This window comes from Canis aureus, chromosome 4 (assembly GCF_053574225.1).
Source record: "Canis aureus isolate CA01 chromosome 4, VMU_Caureus_v.1.0, whole genome shotgun sequence".
Classification (NCBI taxonomy): Eukaryota; Metazoa; Chordata; class Mammalia; order Carnivora; family Canidae; genus Canis; species Canis aureus.
This window is the reverse complement of record NC_135614.1, coordinates 1542653-1565821: the sequence shown is the minus strand read 5'-3', so window position 1 is coordinate 1565821 and position 23169 is coordinate 1542653. Positions and strand designations below refer to the sequence as shown.

General features: G+C 40.7%; 2 protein-coding genes across 8 annotated transcripts in view; one reads left to right on the top strand and one right to left on the bottom strand.

Annotated features, from left to right (window-relative positions):
• Positions 1 to 11346, top strand: part of LOC144312042 (zinc finger protein 248-like) — a 31109-nt gene extending 19763 nt beyond the window's left edge. For 4 of the 6 annotated variants that reach the window (XM_077894346.1, XM_077894347.1, XM_077894345.1 and 1 more), the window contains 2 exons: positions 3247 to 4684; positions 6707 to 7861. In XM_077894346.1, coding sequence (XP_077750472.1) covers positions 3247 to 4684; positions 6707 to 6830 — 1562 coding nt within the window. In that variant the 3' untranslated portion in view covers positions 6831 to 7861. Of the gene's footprint in view, positions 1 to 3246; positions 4944 to 6706; positions 7862 to 11321 lie in introns of those variants that run through there. The other 2 variants (XM_077894349.1, XM_077894348.1) reach the window with 2 other exon arrangements.
• A 6017-nt stretch (positions 11347 to 17363) lies between these two features.
• Positions 17364 to 19778, bottom strand: LOC144312053 (interferon-induced protein with tetratricopeptide repeats 5-like). Of its 2 annotated transcripts, none has more exons than XM_077894369.1 (2): positions 18238 to 19778; positions 17364 to 17658 (listed from the first exon to the last, which is right to left on the bottom strand). In XM_077894369.1, the coding sequence occupies exons 1-2, from the start codon at positions 18649 to 18651 to the stop codon at positions 17521 to 17523; spliced, it is 552 nt and encodes a 183-aa protein (XP_077750495.1). In that variant the 5' UTR covers positions 18652 to 19778; the 3' UTR covers positions 17364 to 17520. The 2 variants fall into 2 exon arrangements, with proteins under 2 accessions (XP_077750495.1, XP_077750496.1); XM_077894370.1 differs by having other exon boundaries at positions 17364 to 17571.
• Between the last annotated feature and the right edge of the window lie 3391 nt (positions 19779 to 23169).

Sequence of the window (23169 nt, the reverse complement as noted above, 5' to 3'; positions counted from 1 at the left end):
CACTTCCCCTCATAAATGCTTTCTTTTGTCCTGTGATAGGGTGATTTACCAATACCCATAATGCAGACTCAGCTTCACCTTAGTTTTTCTGGTTAGTTTGTCTTAAAATTGTTCACCTTCCCTTAGACACCTTTTATTAGCTGGTATGTATTTATTCATACTTGCAGTAGTCATTTAACAAACATGTGATGGGCACTCACTACGACCCAGTTTTAGGTAATAAAAAGAATAACGTTCCTTTTATCATGGAACATGTATTACAGTGAGGAACAAGCAGCATATATGTTTGTGTGTGTGTGTGTATACATGTGAGTGTGTATATACAGTGTTTTGATGGTAAGCACTGTGGAGAGAGTTAAAGCAGTGGAGAATGATGGCATTTGCCAGTGGGCAAGGGAGTCAAAGAAAACCCGTTTGATGAGGTCTGCAGGAGAGGTGAGACCCTAGTAAAGTGTAAGTGTGAGTGGTTCCAGGCAGATGCCAGACTTCTTAGCTGTGTTCTTAGAGCGTTTGAAGAATGGCAAGGGGGGCATTGTAGCTGGTGAGTAGGTGTTGGTGAGATTAATAGATGATGTCATAAAAAGTAGTATGGATCATGGTAATTTTATTTTGAGTGATGTGAGAAATCCTTGTTTTTTTGAGTAAATGCAAGTCAGATTAAATCATCAGATTTGATATATATATATATATATATATATATATATATATACACACACACACACACACACACATATATATATACACATACATACATATTGTAGTAAACATAGTGTGGTGGTTAGGTGGTGCTTAGGCATGAGCAAGGAAGGAATACCATTTAGTAGAGTATTTTATACTCCAGAGGAGAGAGGATAGTGGCTTAGGCGATGTAGGAGTGGTAGTTTTGTACATATATGTTGGGGATGAGGCCAGCAAGATTTTCTGTAGGATTGATAGTGTGGAAGGGAGACAGGAATCCAGCATGACTCAACTGATTTGTCTCAAGCAACTGGGTAAATCAGGGTGCCATTTATAGAGAGGAAATTTAGAGAGATTATAGGGGAATTAGGACATACTTAAACTTGGGCACAAGAAGCTGGAGAGAACCACTAGAACTCAGTCTGTGTGTTGAATAAGATGTTGGTTCTCTGTGAGTATGGTGCACATGGCTGAGGCCAGAGCTAGAAGTGCCTGTGTGAGAGGCGTCATCTATGGGTGGTAGAAAAGGCACCAGGCTAGGTGAGAGCTTCTAGTTCAGGGGTTGGTGGCCTTTTTTTTTTTTTTTTTTTTTTTTAAGATTTTATTTAATAAGAGGCACACAGAGAGAGAGGCAGAGACACAGGCAGAGGGAGAGGCAGAGACACAGGCAGAGGGAGAAACAGGCTTCATCCTGGGAGCCTGACGTGAGACTTGATCCCGGGTCTCCGAGATCACGCCCTGGGCCGAAGGTGGCGCTAAACCTCTGAGCCACCGGGCTGCTCTTGGTGGACTTTTATGTAAAGACCATAGCCCATATTTTAGGTTTGGTGGGTCACGTGTGATCTGGGTGGTGGTGGCTGCTGCTATTGCTCTTCTTCTGGTTCTCCTTTTCCCTCTCCTCCCCTCTTTCTTTTTTCTTCCTCACTCCTTCCCACTGCGTCTTTTATCTTCCCCTCTAAAAATGTAAAAAACACTCATAGTTGAAGGACCCTTCCTCAGCAGTCATAGTTTGAAGACTCCTTTTTAGAGAGTGGTTGTTTGCATGTAAGATTAGTGGTCCTGGAATTCTACTTTGAGAAGGCGTGAAAATCCATTCAACCTCATCATGAGAGGAGCTTGCAGAGGAATAGTCTGAGTGAGGTGACAACTGAAGCCTGGTTTCCCAGGAATCCATCCAATAAGGAACATCCTACCGTCCTCGTATGACTAACCCTAAATGGCAGCCTCCAGGGTCAGCACGCTAAACCTGTTATTCCCTACTACTAGTCTCATCCTCGTGGGGTTGCATGCCTTTCAAAACCAACTTCCATATCTTTCTGTTTTCTCACTTCTCACTGATCCCACTCAAAACCAGAACTGTATGTTCCCTCATCCCTAGCTTGATCTAATTCCTAACTGATTTTTATTTTGTTACCTATATTACCAGTTTATCTTTCACTAGCCTGACAGAGTTGCTACTTATTAAGAAATAAAATTAAAGTCTCCTTTCATTGACTGTTAAATTGTGGTCCTCTTGTTCTATCTGTCTTGCTTCTTTTTTGTCTGCTCTCCAGAATTTACACTAGACCCCATACTGTCTTGTATCTTAAATTTCACTTATAAATGCTTTCTCTTCTATCTACAACTTTCATTCTTGTTTACTTTGCTTTTCAGATACTTAAATTAATATCATACACGTAAAGTGTTTTAACAGTGCATGGTACATAGTAATGGCTTCTCAGCATGCATACTAGGGAGGATCCTACCATAGTAGCCAAGCTGTGAGAAGATAAGGACATGAACTGTGATCTGCCTCTGAATATTTCCTCTGCTGTGTTTCTCAGTCTATTTGTAGTTTATTTTTTGTTTGAAAAAAATCTCTTTTTGAATTTATTTAGTTCTCTGAGTTTCCTGCTTCCTGAGTGGATGTCTCTCAGAAAATCTCTGATCCCTACTCATTGTGTTGAGTTTATTTTATTTTCTCTAGCCTGCCCCTTATAGCCTTTTTTAAAATGGTGATTTCTTATAAGATAAGTTAAAAGAAAAACTAGATTCTGGGTTATAGGACTTCTTGATTGAACCCAAGGATGTTTTGGTGCACAGAATAGAAGCATGTGCTTCAGCAGGAATCCTTCCCTAGAAATCTTTACATGAAGGGATAAGGACTGAACTGTTCTGTCTCCCGCAAACATAGTTCTTCCTCTGTAAGCCTTGTCTCTAGTCTCTACCATCACTTTATTCAGTGTGCAGTGTCTCTTTTGGGCTTACCCCATTCTGAGTTTCCCTGAATCAGCCACTCCCAGCTCCCTGTACTTTGAATTTTCACCCTTTTATGTCCAGTTTTTAAGGTTTTATATTTAAAATGTTACATATCATCACCAGTTTCCTTTCCTTGTTTCTACTGCAGCATGTATTTATTTTCCATTGAACCAGGAGGATAAAGGAAACGTATGCTTGGATTTAGTTTACACCAGAAAACTGAGCCTAAAACAAAAGAATCAACTACATGAAAGGGTCATTTGTGTGAGTTCAGTCCCATTAGAAAGTGTACTAGGATTCATAAAATGTGGTTATTTTTCTCATTTCTAGAAGACTGGAAAGTTGCTGACCTGATAGAGAGCAGCCAGAACAATGAAGACGAACATTTTTGGCAACTTGCTTTCACCGCCAACAAAACAGTAAATATAGATAGTGGTGATAGAGTCAGGAAAGCTTTCAATCTGGGCACAGATTCTGTTCCTTCAAGAAATTTTCCATATAAGATATGTGACTCGTGTGAAATGAGTTTGAAAAATATTTCAGGCTTAATTATCAGTAGGAAGAACTATTCTGGAAAGAAGCCTGATGAGTTTAATGTCTATGAGAAATTGCTCCTGGATATTAGGCATGAGAAAACTTCTCCTGGGGGGAAATCTTATAAATACAATCAAAAAAGGAATGTGCTCAATCATAGCCACAATCTCAATCAGCCAATTTTTGACCAGCCTTCTGAATATAATGAAAATGGACAAGCCTTCCATGAGGAAGCGGCCTTTTTTACAAACAAGAAAATACAGATTGGAGAGACGCTCTGTAAATATAATGCATGTGGAAGAACCCTCATCCACAGTTTAGAACTCAGTTTATCTCAGACTACTCATTTAGAGATGGAGCCATATGAATGCAATATTTGTGGGAAGTCCTTTTATACAGATTTAAGATTGGGACATCAGAGAACTCTTACAGGGGAGACTCCTTATGAATACAATGAATATGGGCAAACCTTATGTGATAACTCAACTTTCATTATCCATCAAGAAACCTATGCAAGAAAGATTCCCCATGAATATAAAGTAGATCATAAAACATGGGAAAAATCAGCCCTCTTTAAACATCAGATAGTACACATGGGCAAAAAACCTTACGAGCACAATGAAAATGGAAATAACTTCAACAAAAAGTCACATCTCACCCAACTTCGAAGAGCTCACTCAGGTGAAAAAACTTTTGAATGTGGTGAATGTGGGAAAACATTCTGGGAGAAGTCAAACCTCACCCAGCATCAAAGAACACACACAGGAGAGAAACCCTATGAATGTACTGAATGTGGGAAATCCTTTTGTCAGAAACCACACCTTACCAACCATCAGCGAACACATACAGGAGAAAAACCCTATGAATGTAAGCAGTGTGGAAAAACATTCTGTGTAAAGTCAAATCTTACAGAACATCAGAGAACGCATACAGGGGAGAAACCGTATGAATGTAATACATGTAGGAAATCCTTCTGCCACAGGTCAGCCCTAACTGTCCATCAGAGAACACACACAGGAGAGAAACCCTTTATGTGTAATGAATGTGGGAAGTCCTTCTGTGTGAAGTCAAACCTCATCGTACATCAAAGAACTCACACAGGGGAGAAACCCTATAAGTGTAACGAGTGTGGGAAAACCTTTTGTGAAAAATCTGCTCTCACTAAACATCAGAGAACTCACACAGGGGAGAAACCCTATGAGTGTGATGGATGTGGGAAAACATTCAGTCAGAGGTCAGTACTCACAAAACATCAGAGAATTCACACAAGGGTGAAGGCTCTTTCCACATCCTGATGCCCAGAAGCCTTCACCCACCCATTCAAATTCTTACACCATTTCTAAAAACAAGATGAATGAAGCCCAAAGAATGTCTTACATTACTAGAAAGTGATGTCTTGTTGTACTTCAAGTAATTAATACTGGAATAAAACCTTACTGATATTTTGAATATGTGAAAGTGCTCAAGAAAAACTGAAACTTTTCATCAGAAAATTTATATTGAGGGGAAATTTATTCACTTAAAGAATGTTGTAGAAATCTTTGTCTAGGATTTATGTTGTGTCATATTCCAGATGTGATACCAAATTTTATTGTAAATATAGTGGATGGTGTTCATTCATACCTATATTTACAGTGGGATCTGAAGTTTAAAAAAAGTTGAATCACAATAGCGTGAAGAGTCCTGATGTTTGCAGGCCTGATATAGTAATATAGCAGAAATTGGAGGTATGCTTGATTTGTATACTTGTGAAGAGAAAACATCCTTACTTAAATAAGTGTTATGGTCTATATTAATATCTCCCACACTAAACACCACCAGTGTCTTTATAGGTTGATATAATTATATATGTATATATATGTATATGTAAATCTATTTATACACACATACCCCCACGTATGCAGTGGTGTGTTGGAATAAGCTCATGCTGGCTTGCAACTGCTGAAAGTTAAATTTTCAGGAATTTTGTGAGCCAGTTCTTAAACAGTCATTATTTAAAAATTAAGTTATATTAAAACCAAGGGTAGTAAATACTCAGCACTCATCATTTCCTAATTATTTTATAACATTTTGCTCTTATCTTTGTTCTATGGGTCACCTATATTATCAAATGGCATGGTAAAAATACCATATAACATGCTACTGCACATCTCTTCCCACCTCTGCACTCAGTGTTGTCCTGTGAGTAGGTCGGCTTTAGTGGGAGGACTTAGGCCCTGGACATTGGCAAACTCTACAAACCAGGGTTTTAATTTCCTCAGAGAACCTGTTGTCAAATACTTACCAGCACACCACTGTGTGTGTGTGTGTGTGTGTGTGTGTGTATGAAAATATATCTGGAAAATTTGAACAAACTACATACCCCCCTTTCCCATTTCCTGACATAAATAAATGGTTATGGCCATTATTGCTGAACTGCCTCTTCAGTGAAGAACCCCAAATTTGTTTTTGTGAGTTTTTTTTTTTTTTTTTGACTACCTCTGCATCAGTCTTAATTGTAAATACTACTTGAGTCTCTTTATAGTTTGGCCAGTATATGTTCTCTTAAAACCACATCACCAACCTTCCCTCTGATGTTGCTAGCATATATGAATTAGTATGGCCGTTGTTACTAATCCACTACTTCCCTAAAGAAGCCACTGAGGGTTTTTAGCTGCCTCTGGGTCAGTCCATAGTTATGTGCTGTTAATAACCGTGATATTTATGTGAGTTTTGCAAAGGTTAACATCATTTATGAACAGGAATACTCACTGCACAGCACAAATAAAATTTCTGGTATTTCTAGAATGCTACTTTCTTACTCTTGATATTTCATTATTGTATCTATTTAGGCATGATATGTTGTATGTGACCCAGGAACTATGTATTTGTATTTAAAATAATAGGGTGTCATATACTGTCTCTGCCTCCTTTGTCCTACTGTTTCCTGCACCTCCTTGGAACACACTGATCATCAGTTCCAAGAGACACTGCCCACCTAGCACCCATACTCTATTTTTTACTTGCTGGGCTCTGTTTTGTCTCTCCATTCTTCCCCCAGATGATTTAGGAGTAAATTCAGATTAATCTAAGTTAATCGTGGAGATACTAGTCTAATGATTCTGTTGAAGTGTTTGGGAAATATTCTGTGATTCTTCTGGGAAAGACCTCAGTGATAAACTATTGTTGTGACATGAGAAGACACAAGGGGAGATTGTCTCTCTTATGCTGGACTTTTTCTTTTTTTTTTTTAATTCTTTTTATTTTTTTTTTTAAGATTTTATTTATTCATGAGAGACACAGAGAGAAAGGCAGAGACACAGGCAGAGAGAGGAGAAGCAGGCTCCATGCAGGGAGCCCGACGTGGGACTCTATCCCAGGACTCCAGGATCATGCCCTGAGCCAAAGGCAGACTCTCAACCACTGAGCCACCCAGATGTCCCTGGACTTTTTCATATTTGTATGTTATATACCAAATTATAGCTGGTGACCTTGAAGGGCAATAGCCTGAAGATAGCAGTAGATAAAATGGGACAAGCCTGGCTCAGAGGGGATGTCATTGAGCCACATAACTGCATCTGGGCCTGTTCTCTGCTAGGACTTCATATTACTGTGGTAATAATGGTTGCTTTTTTATACTTAGGGCTGTCTGTTACTTCTAGATGAAGGCCTTCCAATAGATGAGTATTTAGGTTCTAAGTGTTTATGTTCTATACAGTGATTTGGAGGAAGAATGATTTCTTTTGACAAGGTAATACAAAGATAACTATTTGTATCAGCCCTGCTTCTAATGAAAAACAGAATTCTACCCCAACTAAGAGGATTGTGCACAGTAGACTTACTACAGTGATGTGGGCCAGAAACAAGGGATGCTCAAGCACCTAGAGACTAGCAATACCCAGAAGCCATGAGCATTCTAAGTCATAAAGGGGCAAAGGATGGAAACAAGTGTCACCAGAGCCCAATAAGAGCTGCTCTCATGGAGGAGAGACTATCTCCTAGGAGATCTTTTCCCTACCAGAATCATGGCCCTGAACTACTGATGCCTCCCTTTGAAGAATCTAACCAGATGTTATTTCCAGAGTAGCCCAGGTGGATACAGAAAGTGGAGAGAAGGTCTGGGTGCAGTCGATGGATAATAAGCAGCACAGTGTTTGTTTTCTGTAAATTCCTATGTAAAGTCTCAGTATTAGAAATAAACTTATTCTGCTAGTTGAAAGTGAAGTCTTTTTACTTCATTGTGCTTTTGTATCGTCACAAGTAAATTCCTTTTGAAATTGAGCACTGTGGCAGGTATGTCTGTTGACATGCATGAAGCAGATATTATGTTAAATTATATTATTCATATATCCCTCTGTGGTGTTTCTTGTTAAATGTGTTGTGAGGTAAGCAGTTCTGTATTCTTCCAAATAAATAGCCATTTGTCCCTGCATTGTTTGATTAATTTACCCTTTTCATTGTCTGCTCAATAGGGCATTTTTAACATGTACTTAAATATTATGTGTAGTGGCTGTTGCTTTTTATCTACTCAAGGCAAATTTTCTATATTCTTCAGTAGCATAACCTGTCCTTGTGAACACAAGAGTTGACATTTATCCCAGATGATACCATCTCTTCCTGGCTCCACATGTGTATTGAACCAGGAGTCATCATTTCTTACAAAATAGGCTAATGAGAACCCATCCTAGAATATTTTTCACAAGTCATCCTGACCAGATAGTTTGTGTCCTTGTTGCTGCCAGAAGTCCTATCAAGAAATTATGTCTGCAACAGAGAAGACAATGGGGATAAGTGCTGTAAAGTAAAATAAAGATAGGAACAGTTGTCAGAAAGTCTGATTCTACATAGCATAGAGAGGGAATGACGTCATGGGGAAGGATAGAATGGTGGGAGGGAGCCATTTGGTTATCTGGTAAGTGCATTGTGCATGTGTGAGTGATACATGTAGATGTGTAACCAACAGTTTTACGTACCTATGATTTTGCTTCTGAAACAGCACCCTAATTACCTGCACTTTGATGTTTTATTTTGTATTGTACCACATTCTGTTAAGAGAAATGTTTGCCCCCATACACCAAACTGATGCCACAGCCAGTGAATGGGTCATCTTCCAGATTTTAAAAACCAATGCTCAAGTGCAAAATCAGAAAAGGAATTACTGGGTCATAGGTATGGCTTTCTGAATTGACTAAGTGATTTACATTCCACTGCCTGGAAATTGTTTCCTGATAAACTCCCTAGAACCTGTCTTGGGAATTGGGCCCACGGTTCTCTATGTGAAACTTGCCCCCCGCCCTTTCCCAGTGTGCCCCGTCACTTGATATCCAGCCTTATACTTGGCAAGAAAAGGTAGAGCCATAGCCTCTGGAAAGTTCCAACCCATGCCCTCAACCACCTTGCTGCTCCCTGCAGGAAATTGCAGCTGTAGCTGTGCTTGCCCTACCCCTTCTACCTCTGTGTTTCTGGGAAGGCTTATCCTATTTTGATTTCCCTTATTTCCACTGAATCTTGACGTGCCACTCAGTGGTGGGACACTACATAATTTCTGCCTCCTCTCTCTTCCCCACCTGCTCCTCCTTTTAGACTCTACACATCTCCAGGCTCCTCTTTCAGACCACGAGGAACCGAGATCTCTTCTTAGAAGAGCAAGGTCTCCTCAGATACTTGGGGAGGTGGGAAAGTGATGATATCTTGCCTGCTCCACTGTGTCTGGAGTCCATAGTTTGGATGGTTCATCCTCTCTGGTTCAGTTTCCTCATATACAAAATAGGAATAGTTATCCCCATCAGAAAGAACAGGCCTTATTTTCAGCTTACTTGTAGTGACACACAGGCCAAAAATTCTCACTTGTCTAACCCCCCAAAAGTAGTTCACATCCTCAGAGAACAGGAGGGGAGTTTAGAACTACTTGAATGTAACAGATGAGTCGTCTTCACCCTTGCTACTCAGTAGTTGCCTCTCCTAAAATAACTATTGGTTTTTAATTCAGCATGTGTCCTCGGCCTTTTCCTGTGCATTTTAACCATATTTGTTTACCTATGGAGAATTTATAATAAACCAAACTCTTCTGGGCATTTGACTTTGGCAAATCAGAAATACTGTCAAAATATTAAAATTCTATGTTGTGAGCAAAAGTATGCATTACCATTTCCAAATAATATGTTGTTTCTGGAATTAGAGGCCACTTTAAAACTGTTATGCCCAATGATTTGCAAACTCTATTTGTAATTGCTACTAAGGAGAAATAAACCATGTAATTCTTAATAGCCTATCAACAACTATTATTGTTAATATTTTTTGGAGTTTTCTTTCCCAGATGATATGGTGATTTGTGCAAATACTCTGTGTTATTATACTTTAAAACATTTAGAAATTCCTCTAAGGTGTATCCAAAAGTTTAAAAACTGTCAATGTTAGTGGTTGTGATGAAAAACATACCCTAACCTCAGTAACTTTAGAAGAGTAGATACTAGGGAAGGCTGTGAAAAACTTACCCATGAAACAGCATGTTGTTAGTTTAGTATGTAATGATGAAGAGGTAATAATGCTTAGAAAATATAAATGAAATGACTTTTATATACCACAGGAGTCATAGACTTAACATTCTCTGAAATGTGTTCTTCAGTTTTACTTATATGTGAATATTAATGAAATAACACTGTTCCCTATCGTTCCCCATAGGTGGGATGTAGTTATGTCTCTGACATTTGGTTTTGCTTCTAGTTCAGTATTCTTTTTGGAAATACACATACATGCCCGCACACAGATTAGGATAATGTATATACTGTAAATTCCCATTTTTCATTTCACAATATTGTGATTAACATTTTGTCTGTTGGCTTTTCTGCCCTTACATGCTTATTTTTAATGAATACCTAGGATTCTCTCTTATAAAACAGTACCATTTTACTTACAACCTATTGAACTTGCTTAGGTGGCTTCCAGTATTTTTATTATTATAAATTAACATTGTAGAGGAGGGCTTTTGGGCATATACCTTTCTACACTCCTCCAAGTTTTCTTCTTTGGATTTCTTTCTAAAATTAATTTCTGGATTGAAAGTTAAGTTCATTTTCAGTTCTGATGAAATGGACTCCAGAAAGGCTGTATGAATTTCAGGTTCATCCAAAGTTTGGAAATGTGAATTCTCTAAACCCATTTCCATAATGAATCCTATTCTTTTACAGACTTTTACAACCTTATATAATATTCTTGAACTGATTTTCTAGAAACATTGAGCAGTTTAACATTATTTATTGACTGTTCATCTTCAGTTCCTTAGTGTTGACTAATGTCCTTAGCTTCATTTTATTTTTATTTATCATTTATTTTGTGAATTTCTAGTTTTATTGTTTTATATCAGGCTGGGCTTGCAAAAAAAGATAGGCTGCAGATGGACCCGAGATCTGTATTTTGGGGTTCTTGGAGCAGCCACATGTACAGGGAAGTAGAGATCAGTAAATGGGCTTGGGGGAGAGGCCTCGGGCTCCTGGGGGCACAGGTGTCCTGTGGAGTAGAGCTCAAAAGGCCTCACGCAGACCTCTTAGTGACATGATCAGGTCCAGCAGAGTGAGCAAGAGCAGAAGGAACGACTGGACCAATTGCTGCCTATTGCTCCTTGGCTTCCCTCGCAAGGGCTGGCTGCAGCTGTCAGAGCCCTGGCATCTGTGGCGGTAGGACCTACAGTGCCTTTGGTTTCTTAGCCTCGGTTTAATTGAGGTGCTCATTTTATTGCAGTCGATCATAAAAGAGTATTACAATATTTTCCTGATTTATGTGCTCTATGTAATAAGAATCTATATTTTTTATAGCAACAATGAGAACTATACATAATGGCTCTTTTTCACTTTATATTATTCTGTGTCAATATGATTCCATTTCTTTATTTGCAGTGTCCTCTAAAACTTGTCTACAGAAGGATTCTTTTTGAAGTCAAGATTTCATAAATTCAAACTTTTAAACAAGTTTTGTCTGCTGTTGGTGTCATGCATTTTCAATATTAAAATTATGAAACTCATAATTTTTGAACTTTGATAGTTTACAATTTAATATTTCAATTAAGAATACTTATACTTACAGATATGTATTCATTACAATATAGGAGGTAAACACCTACTCTTACTAGTTGTCTAGAGACACCATCAGTTACCCTGCGAGGCTCATTATTTTCTACTTTTTTCAAATTGTGACATTATCACATACTAGATTCTTACATGATATTAGGACTTTATATATTGCTGTTTTTTCATGACTCAGAACTAAAATATGTAGATTATTGTAGCTATTAAAGACATTTTGGGGGATGCTTGGGTGGCTCAGGGGTTGAGCCTTTGGCTCATGGCATGATCCCAGAATCCCTGGATCGAGTCCCAAATCAGGTTCCCTGCATGGAGCCTGCTTCTCCCTTTGCCTATGTCTCTGTGCCCCTCCACCCCGCCCCATCTCTCATGAATAAATAAATAAATAATCTTTAAAAAAAAGACATTTTGGTTCAGCTTCGGTCTGCCTTTGCACAAAATGTCTGCCTCACTATTCTACAATAAAATTTACATTTGTTCTAGCAACAGAACAAAAAATGTCCAAAAGTTTGTGAAGATTTTGTTTGGAATGTTACACCATAATATACTTAATCTTCTTATTTAGGAAAATGATTTTTACCTCTTTTTATTCAACTCTTTTCTTAAAAGATTTTTAGATTTATTTTTTTCATGAAAGACACAGAGAAGCAGAGACATAGGCAAAGGGAGAAGCAGGCTTCCTGCAGGGAGCCTGATGCAAGACCCAAACCCAGGACACCAGAATCACAACCTGAGCCAAAGGCAGATGCTCAACCACTGAGCTATCCAGGTGCCCCATTTACTCAAATCTTTTATTATTCACTGAAGTTCAGTAGTTTCCTTCATATGGACTGTACATTTCTTATATATGTCTAGATGTATTTTTCTTTGAACACATAACCCTCCTGGACTATATTATCATCATGGACATAAAGGAAGAATTTTATATTGTTAAAATATATTTACTAATAAAGATTTCCACTGTGTCTTATTTGATAAAGAGATAGTCGCAAAGCATAGTACTCTTTATAAAAATGTGAGAGTTTAACTTAAAGTTAACTCTAAAGAGGAGGAGGTCTTCTTTTGGATTATATTTCTTTTTAGGATTTTTTCATTTTGTTTAATGTTTGTATAATTTTCCCAAGCAAACATATTTTGCAACTCAAGAGAAATCTGGATAATCATAGATAAGACATTTTTAAATTTTTGGCCTGTTTTTAGCTTTTCTTAAACGTTTTACCTATGTTCATGAATGCTATAGATGTACCTGTGATATATATATGTCTGTGGTAGTTTTATGTCAGTAGTTGAAACACAGGCTATGATTAAAGCCCACTTTTAAACCCTGTCCTTAGAATTGTAAAAACAACGCCTCCAGGGAGAAGATTGTTTTGGGCGTCTCTAAAGGAGACGCCATAGAGACTTATGGACACTGAACTGTAAATAATGGGACCTCTGATGACACCGGGAAGGTAAGGCACAGCCCTTTGCTCTGCACATGTGCAGTTCTATGTGGTCTCCGGCCTCCTCAGTGGGCTGATGCAGGAGACTCTAACCTTTATCCTTTGGATGCCTGGTGCTGGACAGGGAACTGGAAAGGAAGTTTGTGCTCTTTTGGATTCTGTGGAATTTGGCAGAAAAAGAGTTATAATTGCATTGCAGTGGGTAGTGTTCAAAATCTCCAAATGCTCTTAATTGGGTGTTTTAATGTGTATAGTTTTGAGCCTGCCTGGGACTTACCTTCAGAGGATAGGCTGTGCCAAGTGAGTGTTTCAAGGTGAAGGGAAGGGTATAGGGGAGAGGATGAGGACTGGCATTAAGCAGGTGAGCTGTGATCGCCTCTGTTACTTCCTTTGAGGGAAGCTCTTTATATGCAATAAAATGTATGAGCCTTGATTCAGAAAGTCTATTCTTCAGCTGCATATGCTAGGGAATAGGGCTGGCAATTGTGACTGAGGAGAATTGTTAAAGGCTGTCTGATAGGAGCTGGGGCTGTGGGATCTCAGTCCTCTGTAGTGAGATACCATCAAGAAGTATGGACTTGACAGTCAGTCTGGTCTGCATACACATCCAATCTCTACCACTCAACACAGTTGTGTGTCTAGACAGATGACTAACCACTGAAATCCTCAGTTTCTCCCTCACTATAAAGTGAATGACAGCAGTAACTATTTTATGGGATTCTTGTAAGATTTTTAAAATGTAAGTTCTATATATGTTTATCAATCATGGGATGTGACTTAGTTTTGTGGTTGATTATTTATTTGAAAATGGAACACAGGGACGCCTGGGTGGCTCAGTGGTTGAGCGTCTGCCTTTGGCTCAGGGTGTGATCCTGGAGTCCCGGGACTGAGTCCCACATCGGGCAAGGAGCTGGCTTCTCCCTCTGCCTATGTCTCTGCCTCTCTCTGTGTCTCTCATGAATAAATAAATAAATCTTAAACAAACAAACAAACAAAATGGAATACAAAACTGTTGGAGAGTGATGTCACCAAGATGGTGAAGTAGGGGATCCTGCCTCCCTCAATTGAGGTCAATAGTTACACACCTTACTTGTGAATAAAAGCAATTCTGGGATAGCTCAAGAATCCACCTAACAAAACTCAGCAGCAGTGGGGAAAAAAAAAAAAACCCTGAGAATAACTCTTCAAAAAGAGGGGAACAGCTTCATTTTGCCCTGGTTCCATCTGCCCTGGCTGGTGCTGTTCAGTGCCAACAGGGAACTCCCAGCCAAAAAGGGGTCTTGCTGGGAAAGAAAAGAAAGAGCCAGGTGAGCACCCAGCTTTCTGACCCTTTCAGGGCACCATGCAAAGGCCCTAATATGGTTTTGCGCCACCCAAGGACTGGCAAAGCTAAAACATATATAGAAGTTTAGTAACAAGGATGAGCAGGAGCTACCAGTGTCAACACACAGCAGTGGTGCCCACAGTTGCCAGTGTGACCTGGGGTGCAGAGGACCCCGGCAGTTTTGGTCACTGAAAAAACCATTCAGTACTGTATGGATTTGAAAACTTCTCACATACTTGTCTCACTTTGTCCACATAAATCTGAGCGTCTGCAAATCTGCCCAGGTGATAGTAGACCCAGGCATAGTTACCCCAGGTGACCAGATTCCTAATTTCTGCTTGATCAGAGTGCTTCTGCTGGATCAGCTCCTCAGCCTGCCTTAGGCACTGCAGGGCTGCCTCGTTGTGACCACTTAAGTGTTTTATGTAGGCCAAAAAGTTGTACATTGTAGCTTTGAACTCAGTGTTTAAGAATTCAATCTGGTGACACACTGCATCTTCTAGATCAGGTGAGACACCATCTTTTTTAAGTAGGTTCCATGTGAAATGGCACTTCAGCTGTGGAAGGATTTTCTCCAGAGAATTCTTGTTGACCTCACTGTGGAGAAAATAAACATGGTCACTGTGATGTGCTCCTGCCAGGCACCTCACCCCGGGATGCAATTACAGGTTGATTTTGTGGGTCAGCTTGCCCAGGCTGTGGGATGCCCAGATGTCTAGTTAAACATGAGTTCTGGGTGCCTGTGACCATGTCCCCAAGAGAGATTAGCAGCTGACTCAGGAGAATGAGTGGAAGCAGACTGCCCTCCAGGAGTGGATGGGCACCACCCAGTCTGCTGAGGGCCTGAGTAGAACACAAAGGGAGGAAGTGTGAATTCTGTCTATCTGGCTGTGTGAGCTGGACATTGGTCTTCTCTCCTTAGACTGGAGCTTTTACTGTTGGCATTGCTGGTTCGCAGGCCTTCAGACTTGGACTAGAGCTTACGGCATTATACCTCTAGTTCTACCTTTGGAGTCTGACTAGAATTACATTATGAGCTCTCCTGGGTCTAAAGCTTGTGGACAGTGGACCATGGTTATGATCCTCAGCCTCCATAATCTTGTGAGCCAATTCTTTTTTTTTTTTAATTTTTATTTATTTATGATAGTCACACAGAGAGAGAGAGAGAGAGAGAGGCAGAGAGAGAGAGGCAGAGACACAGGCAGAGGGAGAAGCAGGCTCCATGCACCAGGAGCCCAACGTGGGATTTGATCTCGGGTCTCCAGGATCGCGCCCTGGGCCAAAGGCAGGCGCCAAACCGCTGCGCCACCCAGGGATCCTTTGTGAGCCAATTCTTCAATGTTTTAATATCTAGTGAATTTTAAAGTCATTTAATATGAATTAAAGCCTAACATTTAAATATAGAGGCTTATAGCTGTATTACTGTTTAGATACCATAATTGTTATTTTATTGTCTGTGGAGTCCCTACTTGGGAACATACTTTAATTACAACATCATTCCCAATGGAGGAAAATGATTTACTACAAAATAAAATATGTGCTGCAAAATGTGACAAATGTTTCTACTGACAGGTTAGGACATCAGTCCTGAATTTCTGAAATACCTGAGTAAAGATCATTCCCTTCCCTGTTCTTCCTTCTTGAATAAACAAATGAAATTAGTAAAATCAGCAGAGAGTTAAGTAAAACAAACATTAAAAAAATTAATTCATGAAATACATTGCAGTATGGATGTATGTTTGAATATGCATAGAAAAAATATCTGGAAGGTTGCATATTAAATTGTTAACAGGTTTCCATGGGGTTGTGGAATTGGGTTAGGGTGAGGGAAGTGCTCTTAAATTTTAAATTCATTTGCTTCTGTTTTTTAAAATTTTACAATGAGAATCATCACTTTTATAATAAAATCATAACAGATATTTAAAAATAGTAACAATAAATAAAAAATATACATTGTAATCTTACGGCAGTGGCAGTGTGGAGAATCTAATCACAAGGCACTCTTTTCTACTAATACTGTGGTGGTAAATATAATTGTGGACAATTATCAGAGAAACAACATTAGAGAAGCAATTTTCTGCAGCATCTCAATTTAAATAGCCCCTTGGGGTTAAAAGCCCTTAAGCAGTATAGCCTTCAAGGTGGATATGCAAACCAAAAACAGGGCTGAACTCTTCCTGGAAGATCTACAGGAAAATAAGTCTGAAACTTTTAGGCAAAAGAAAAAGCTACACAGAAGTAACTTTGGAATGCTGAAGAAATTAACCAGAGGCCAGAAACTGGGGGTATGAGAACCACCCAGTCCAAACCCAAAACCAAATCACTGAAACCTTGGTAATCTATGGAGGTAGAACGAGGACATATACTGTACCCATTCATTTATCATTTTCCCCAGCTTTTCAATCTGCTCATTTTTTAAAAAGATTTTACTTATATATTCATGAGAGACATATATAGAGAGGCAGAGACACAGGCAGAGGGAGAAGCGGGCTCCCTGCGGGGAGCCTGATGTGGGACCCAATCCCACACCAATCCCTCAGATCACAACCTGAGCCAAAGCCAGATGCTCAACCACTGAGCCACCCAGGTTCCCCACCACCACCCCACCCTCCAGAGTATGTATTTAAATAGAAAGTTGAAGCTCACGGAGAACCTAAGACACTGCATTTTCTGGGTCTATCCTTAGGGCCCACTCAGTACGCAGCAGCTTGTCTCTCTTCTCCCTCCACCTTGTAAACAAAACCCAGGGCTCATAAACTCTGCAGGTCTGAAGCATTGTGACCAAGTCTCTTCCCAGCCAGTGTCTTCAGAGCACTGGTCAGTTTGGTACAGAGGGATGAGCAGTCTCTGATCTTCAAGGCCTCTAAATAATGGTGGATGGCAGTACTTTCTGATTTACAGTAGAATTCCTAAAAGTGGCCATAGTAGTAGTAGAGCTGATGTTTGTGATCATCAGTTATGTTCTCCAGTTGAAGGGCTTTCTGGAAGACTTCTTCAGCTTTGCTATCCTGGACTCCCTCAGCATACATGTTGGCCAGGTCTGTGTAAACAAATGCAAAGGTGGAGTCTTGTTGCACAGCTACTCTGAAATGAGAGAGCAACATTGTAAGAAGCCTATCCACTCTCCATTTATCCTCCCACGGGTCTGTTGCCTGTGGCCTTTGATTTGGATCATTTGTGCCCTCTGGTAAAGTCCCATCTGGTGATGCAGGAATGAAGACCTTGGTGTCACTTTCAAGACCTTTTTTCAAAAGTTCGAGAGCGTTGTCCCAGGAATTTTTTCTCCTGTAGAATTTGGCTGTGTAACAAAGGACGTAAGGTTGGGAAGATATCTGGTCCAGGATTTCTTCAATAAACCTTTCCACTTCAGCTTCTGCATGTACATCTGTGGGACCCAGGAAATTTAACAAAAATCCCCTACCCCTGGACAAGCAGAGCAGGACTAACTCCATTTTGTGGTACACCCGCCATCTCATGTAAAACCCCCCACATGACCTGCCTGTTGTTTAAGGCACTCCCTCACCCTAGTTTAGCTATTAAGCACACCCTTATCAGAAACTAGCACACATAGGAATGCGGGACCTCTGACCTTTAACCGCCAAGGAATGAAAACCCCTCTTTTGCCCGCCAAACCTGTGCACCAATTCTAACCAGAATAATAGGCTAGTTCAAATGGTCACTGTAGGGTGAATCCTAATTCAATTGGCCACCTGCGTGTGGACCGACATGACTGTGCAACTTTCTACGTATGTTACAATCTCATTGGCCACGGACCCCTATAACACTACTATGCTTCTTAGTCTCGGGGTCCAAGTCCCTGCTCTGCTGTATGGAGTATACTTGGACCCAAGCTCGAGCTTGTAAATAAACCCTCATGTGCTTGCATTGGCGTTGGCTCCTTGGTGGTTTCTCGGATTCGCAATCTTGGGCACAACACATCTTGGAACTTTGGCACAAGTCAGACCTTAATGTAGGCATTTGCTGGGTTCAGGGTGACAGCCTTCCTCCGTGGGCCCAAAGAAGAGCTTTGTGTAGGCCTGTGGTGGTCAGAATGGTCCAACCAATATATTGTGATGGCATAGCTGATGTTAAATTCTAGATCATCGGGTTCTGCTTCTAGAGCCTTCTCAAAAGCTGCTTTTGCCCTTTGGTAATACTTTCCTCCAAATTTCAAGAGTGCCCACCCTTTCTCACAATCAATCTCAGGCCTCTCCAATTCATAGTCAGAAGGACTGGACAGTTTCTTACAGACGGTCCCTATCTTGTCTAAATACTTCTGAACTTCCTTGAGCTGGTCCATGTGACAATACAGCCACACATAGTTTCCCCAAGTGACCAGATGTCGTACTTCCTTTTTGTCTGAGTGTTTTCTCTGCATTACGGCTTCTGCTCAGTCCAAATATTCCAGGGCATCTTCATTTGGCCTTTTAAGTGTTTCATGCAGGCCAATAGGTTATAAAGAGTAAATCAGGATTCTGTGGCGAAAAATTCAAGCGGCTGCCCAGTTGTATCTTCCACATCAAACAGAATGTCTTAAGTAAATTCCATGCAAAGTGACATTCTAACTCCAGGATAGCCTTCAGGGGGTTCTTAGGAATTTCACTGTCAAATATAAAATCGTCTTTAAATTTTTGAAGAAATACGTCAATTTTTAAACCTTACACATTGTTCTCTGCTTAGCAACCAAACTGACTTTCTATTGGAATTTACAGTTGAAACACTAGGCCCCTATAACTTTGTAGTAGTTTCCTCTGTGTACAGCTATATCCAAGAGATTTTTTCATTAAGTTCTTGTTACTTATTGCAAAACAAGTCCTGGAAAGATGGCAGGGTATTGATTGCCTTTTGGCAGTCACTAACCCCCCAGTGCCACCAGTTTTTACAGAGGGAAATTTAAATGTTTTGTTCACTAGCCTGAAAAATTAAGAATCATAGATATATAGTCAATAACAAACATAAAAATCCCATTTCTGCATGGTGAGTAGGAAGAGAGAGGGGAAGTGAAAAATAAGAAAAAGAAGTACACCAAAGGAGACCCAGAAGCCATACCAATATATCATTTTTTCAGAGGGAGGAAGAAAGGGAAGGAGGGAGAGAGTGAGGAAACCCCACAGGGAGAAAAGGCTCAGAAACAGACAGGAACCAGGTATATCAAGAGATGGGAAAGCATAAGTTTGAGATAGATAAGAAGAGTAACAGATTTCAAAGGCGATAGGAAAAAGACAAAAGGAGGCTGAGTAAGCTCAGTAGGTTTTGCTGTAAGTGCCACATCCTTCTGACCTCTGGGGTTGTGGGCAACTATTATGAACTTATCAGTGCCCTTAATACATTCACTCCACAAATATTTTGTGGAGTGAATATTACACACAAGCTCCCCTTGTGTGAGGCCCAATGTAATTTCTGCAGAACCCACTGGAAACATGATCTCTGAAACTAGATGAAGGAAAAAGGAAGGGACAGGAGATATTTCTTCATTATGGGCAGCCTTCTATGTGCAAGATCTTCTAAACACGGGATCCCTGGGTGGCGCAGCGGTTTGGCGCCTGTCTTTGGCCCAGGGCGCGATCCTGGAGACCCAGGATCGAATCCCACATCAGGCTCCCGGTGCATGGAGCCTGCTTCTCCCTCTGCCTGTGTCTCTGCCTCTCTCTCTCTCTCTCTGTGACTATCATAAATAAATAAAAAAAAAAAATTAAAAAAAAAAATTAAAAAAAAAAAAAAAAAGATCTTCTAAACAACCCTGGGGATGGAACCCTGATGGAGACACGGCCCTGCTCATATAGAGCCTATAAGTAAACGGACAGTTAGAACTCAGCATTGCAGCCAAGGTCCATAGAATTGACCCAGGAAATGTATACAGCCCAGGGCTGTGGACATCTACAGCTTCCATTTGGTGAGGATCCCTTCTCTTGGATTTCAATTCTGGAACATCGTTTCCCTCCACTCTCAGTCCACATGATTTGACATGGGCTGTTCACCGTTCACTCCAGTCTGGCAAGGCACAGGTATTCCAGCCATTCCTGGTCCCAGTGATTGATTCAGAGATAGTCCAATTGAAGTATTTTGCTGAAATGGGACTTTTGCTAGAGCTAAGTCTCTTCCTTCTAAAAATTTTAAACTAGTAGAATATAAGGTTGGATTTGCCAGTGGACAATCTTTCCAAACTTGGGGACAGCCTTCCTGAGAAGGAATCTAACAGAGTGGACAACAGAGCTTTGGCAGGAGAAGGACAGAATAGAATGCTCATGACAATGCCTTAACAGTCTTGCCTGGATCACCCTGTCTACCCCTGAACCTCTATTAACTTAAAGAAATAACTTTATTTAAGCGAGTTTGAATTAGGTTTCTACTGTCTGCAATGGACAAAATCCTGATTCATATTACTAGTTTTATTTGTTTTTTTGTTTTGTTGGTGGTGGTGAGGCAGTCAGGAAGCAGAAATGCAGACAATCCTCACCTCCTGGTGGTGGGGGTGGGGGGTCCTGGGAGGCGGCCTTCTGCCCAGGATGGGGAGCCCGGGCTGGCTGCCGAGCCGGGGCGGGGTAGGAGCTGCGGCGGGCACGAGGCGGGTGGGGGAGCTGGGGCGGGAGGGCGGCTGTGTGCGCCCAAGGGTAAGGAAACGACATAGTGACTCTGCGTCCGGACTAGGCGCGTCCCCTCCAGGAAACAGAAACTTCTGTAAGAGCGTGGAGAAGAGTCTGCGGAACCGAGGGTGGTTCGCTGTGGGATTTGCAGCGGGGCCTCTGGACGCGGGTCTGGGCATTCACCTAACTCGCCGACTATGCGTGCCACTCAATCGACCCTTTTTTTTTTTTTTTAAATAATAAAATGACAGGAGAGGTGCGCCTGGGTGGCTCAGTCATTTAGCCTCTGCCTTCCGTTCAGGCCATGCTCTTGGGGTCCTGGGATTGAGCCTGGGGCTCCCTGCTCAGTGGGGACTCTGCTTCATCCTCTCCTTCTGCCCCTTCCCCTGCTCGTGCGCCCACTCTCCCTCTCTCTCCCCAATAAATAAAATCTTAAAAAAAAAAAAAAAAAAAAGGAGGGACGCCTGGGTGGCTCAGGGGTTGAGGATTGAGTCTGCATCAGGCTCCCTGTGAGGAGCATGCTTCTCCTTTCTGTCTCTGCTTCTCTCTGTGTCCCTCATGAATAAATAAAAAAAATTTTTTTTTAAAAAGAAGGACAATAGATTGTTCTGCGTTATTTTTGTTGTAAGGGTTGCAGCGATGCTCTTTATATCTCTCTGCATCCTAAGCAGAAAGAAGTCCCTGCTTCCCATCTTGATTCAACAAACAACACAGGTGCGCTACTATACATCCCACCCATGTCATTATTCCCGTTGGGTAAAGTTAGAGAAAGTTTGGAGTCAAAATGAATATACATTTTAAAATTTAATGGCTGGGGATCCCTGGGTGGCGCAGCAGTTTAGCGCCTCCCTTTGGCCTAGGGCGCAATCCTGGAGATCTGGGATCGAATCCCACGTCGGGCTCCCGGTGCATGGAGCCTGCTTCTCCCTCTGCCTGTGTCTCTGCCTCTCTCTCTCTCTCACTGTGTGCCTATCATAAATAAATAAATAAATAAATAAATAAATAAATAAATAAATAAATAAATAAATAAAATAAAATTTAATGGCTGTGTGCTGAAAGGCTTTGCTGAAAGATTTACACAACTATCTAGAGCTGTATAACACTGCTCGCCTTCTGTGCCCTTGCCAACTGTGCCTTGTTTAATACACTTTCTTAAAAAGATTTTATTTTATTCATGAGAGACACACAGAGAAAGGCAGAGACACAGGCAGAGGAAGAAGCAGGCTCACCGAGGGAAGCCCAAAGTGGGACTCCATCCTGGAATCTGGGATCATGCCCTGAGCCAAAGGCAGGTGCTCAACCACTGAGCCACCCAGGTGTTCCATTTAATATGCTTCTAATGAAGATAGAGGTGGTGTTGAGAGTCTAAGCAGAAAATGCCAAATACCCATATGCTAAAATTTTTGTCCCCTTCAACTTTGATCATTCATTCATTGATTCAACAGAGTATATTGAACTGCTAAGAGCCAAGTGTTGTGCCAGACACCAGCAATATAGCAATGAGAAATGTTTTCATGGAATTAATTTCTAGAGGGAGTAGATAAAAATAATAAAGATCAGATAAAGCATTGTGCGGCAGATGGTGCTGTGGGGAAAAAGCATGGTCAGGGTTACAGTGCAGGGTGTTTTCCATTATTAATATGCTGAGGAGGATAGTTTTCACTGAGTAAATGGCATTTGAGTAAAGATCTGAAGCAGGTGAAGGAGTGAGCACTGAGGTTATAGGGCCAGGGAAGGAAGTTCAGGTAGGGGAAGGATGAGGTACAAACCCCAGGAGGTAGGAGTATACTTGCCCTACGGGGATGGCATAGTTGGAGTGGCCTTAAGAGCAGGGAAAAAGTCATAAGAAAGGAGATCAGAGAGGTAATATCATAGTCCTGAAGGCTATTGTAATGTTTAACTTAAGCAGGAAGCCATTTTAGAAAAGGTACTGAACAGTTTGTTGTGGGTGAGTGTAAATCCAGAATTTTCTCCTTACCAAAGGTATAGAAAAATCCAATAGCACCCCAGGGCTTGAAAAAGTTTTCAGTGTGTTGATTATGTTTTCTGCCCATTCCTACTTCTTCCCTTCCTTTCTCTTAACCATATCTGGGCCAAGAGATTGTCTTTGCTTATTAAGGTTTAGATGGATAGCTACTAAGTAATCAGAGGTGAACATAAAAGGAAAAAAAATCCTGGTTATCTACTTATATTGTTTAAGAATTCGAATTCAGAAAGACAAAAACCATCTGTAAAAATTTTAAAAGAAGATACCTTTTCAGGATTGAGAAGAAACAAAAGCCTGGCTGTTGAGTGGGTATTGAACATGCCAA

Coding starts and splice junctions, on each gene's coding strand:
- LOC144312053 (XM_077894369.1), bottom strand. CDS start 18,651: ATGCAGAGAAAACACTCAGACAAAAAGGAAGTACGACATCTGGTCACT. Junction 17,659..18,237: donor CAGCAAATGCCTACATTAAG/GTCTGACTTGTG, acceptor TGGGTCCCACAG/ATGTACATGCAGAAGCTGAA.